Source organism: Lathyrus oleraceus, chromosome 2 (genome assembly GCF_024323335.1).
Source record: "Lathyrus oleraceus cultivar Zhongwan6 chromosome 2, CAAS_Psat_ZW6_1.0, whole genome shotgun sequence".
Classification (NCBI taxonomy): domain Eukaryota; kingdom Viridiplantae; phylum Streptophyta; class Magnoliopsida; order Fabales; family Fabaceae; genus Lathyrus; species Lathyrus oleraceus.
The window spans coordinates 129,308,389-129,309,913 of record NC_066580.1 but is presented as its reverse complement, the minus strand read 5'-3'; the positions used below and the strand labels follow the sequence as shown (position 1 = coordinate 129,309,913).

The 1,525-nt window shown below is 40.4% G+C and overlaps 1 protein-coding gene across 1 annotated transcript; it reads right to left on the bottom strand.

Annotated features, from left to right (window-relative positions):
* Positions 1-752: 752 nt before the first annotated feature.
* Positions 753-1,244, bottom strand: LOC127122221 (uncharacterized). The gene has a single exon (XM_051052595.1). The coding sequence runs from the start codon at positions 1,242-1,244 to the stop codon at positions 753-755; it is 492 nt and encodes a 163-aa protein (XP_050908552.1).
* Between the last annotated feature and the right edge of the window lie 281 nt (positions 1,245-1,525).

Here is a 1,525-nt window from a genome sequence, read left to right as displayed (position 1 = left end):
AATTAACTCATTCTCCTCATTTTTAATCACCGTAGTGCCCCCTTTTTTTGGTACCACATGGACTGGACTTACCCATGAGTTGTCGGAAATAGGATAAATTAATCCTGCATCCAACAATTTTACCACCTCTTTGCGTACCACTTCTTTCATTGCTGGGTTAAGTCTCCGTTATGGTTGCACCATCGGCTTGTGACCATCTTCCATTAATATCTTGTGCATGCAAACGGCCGAGCTTATACCTTTCAAATCCTCGATTGCCCATCCGATTGCACCCTTGTATTTTTTTAGCACTTGAATGAGTTCTGCTTCTTCGACACTTTGTAGACTGACATTGATAATAACTGGGGATTTTTTCCAGTATCTAGAAATACATACTTCAGATTTGCTGGTAGCTGCTTCAGATTTTCCCCTGTTTTGGGTTCTTCAGTGATATCTGATGGTGGTGGTGGTCTTAAATCTTCCCACCGATGTGGTTTAGATCTAATCCGTTCAGGTTATTTTTCCATCATAGCGAGCACCTCAGAATCATCCTCATCTTCATCACTTTCAAAAATCGATAGACTTAAGACACGTTCTAACGATGACTGGGGCATTTGCTTTTCAATTTCTTGGGCAATTACCTGATCTATTATCTCTACAGTGTGGCTTGTGCCAATATCATCGTTGTATTTCATTGTGTTTCGCACATCTATCTTCAACTCTTCATCATAGACTTTGAGGGTCATTGTTCCTTCCTCTATGTCTATCATACATCATCCTGCCTCCAAGAATGGGTTGCCCAATATGAGAGGAGTCTCCTCATCTTCGGGCATTTCCAGAATGACGAAGTCAACTAGGAAAACAAACTTGTCAATTTTTGCAAGAACGTCTTCCACAATCCCATAGGGTCGCCTAACAGAGCGATCAACAAACTGAAGTGTCATCCGAGTATCTTGAACGGTGCCAATGCCTAATTTCTTGTAGATGGATAGAGGCATCAAGCTTACACTTGCCCCTAAGTCAATTAGAGCCTTCTTGAATTTTATATCACCAATAGTGCATGGAATAGTGACCGATCCCTTGTCTTTCTTTTTCATTGGGATTTTCATACCTTGAAGAATGGCACTACATGTTTCAGTCAGGATGATCGGGTCTATATCAGTGGAATGCTTTTTGGAGATGATATATTTCATGAACTTGGCATATATTGGCATTTGTTCTAATGCCTCAGAAAAAAGGATGGTTATTTCAAGCTTTTTGAACATTTCCAGGAACCTCTCAATTTTTTTTTCATGTTGATCTTTCTTCTTCTGTCTTGGAGAGTAAGGGAGTTTGATGACTGGTTTCGAAAATTTTTCTTTCTCCTTGACAGGTGGCAGTACCACTTCTTCATCTTGGTCCTTGGTTTCCTTGATTTCTAAATCCACTTCTAACAATCCATCTTTCTCTACACTGTTTTCTTCCGTTGATTTCCCACTTCGGATTACGACAATGTTAACATTGTTATGTTCCCGTGGGTTTGTTACCGTACCACTGGGTAGGGTGC

Coding starts and splice junctions, on each gene's coding strand:
- LOC127122221 (XM_051052595.1), bottom strand. CDS start 1,244: ATGTTCAAAAAGCTTGAAATAACCATCCTTTTTTCTGAGGCATTAGAA.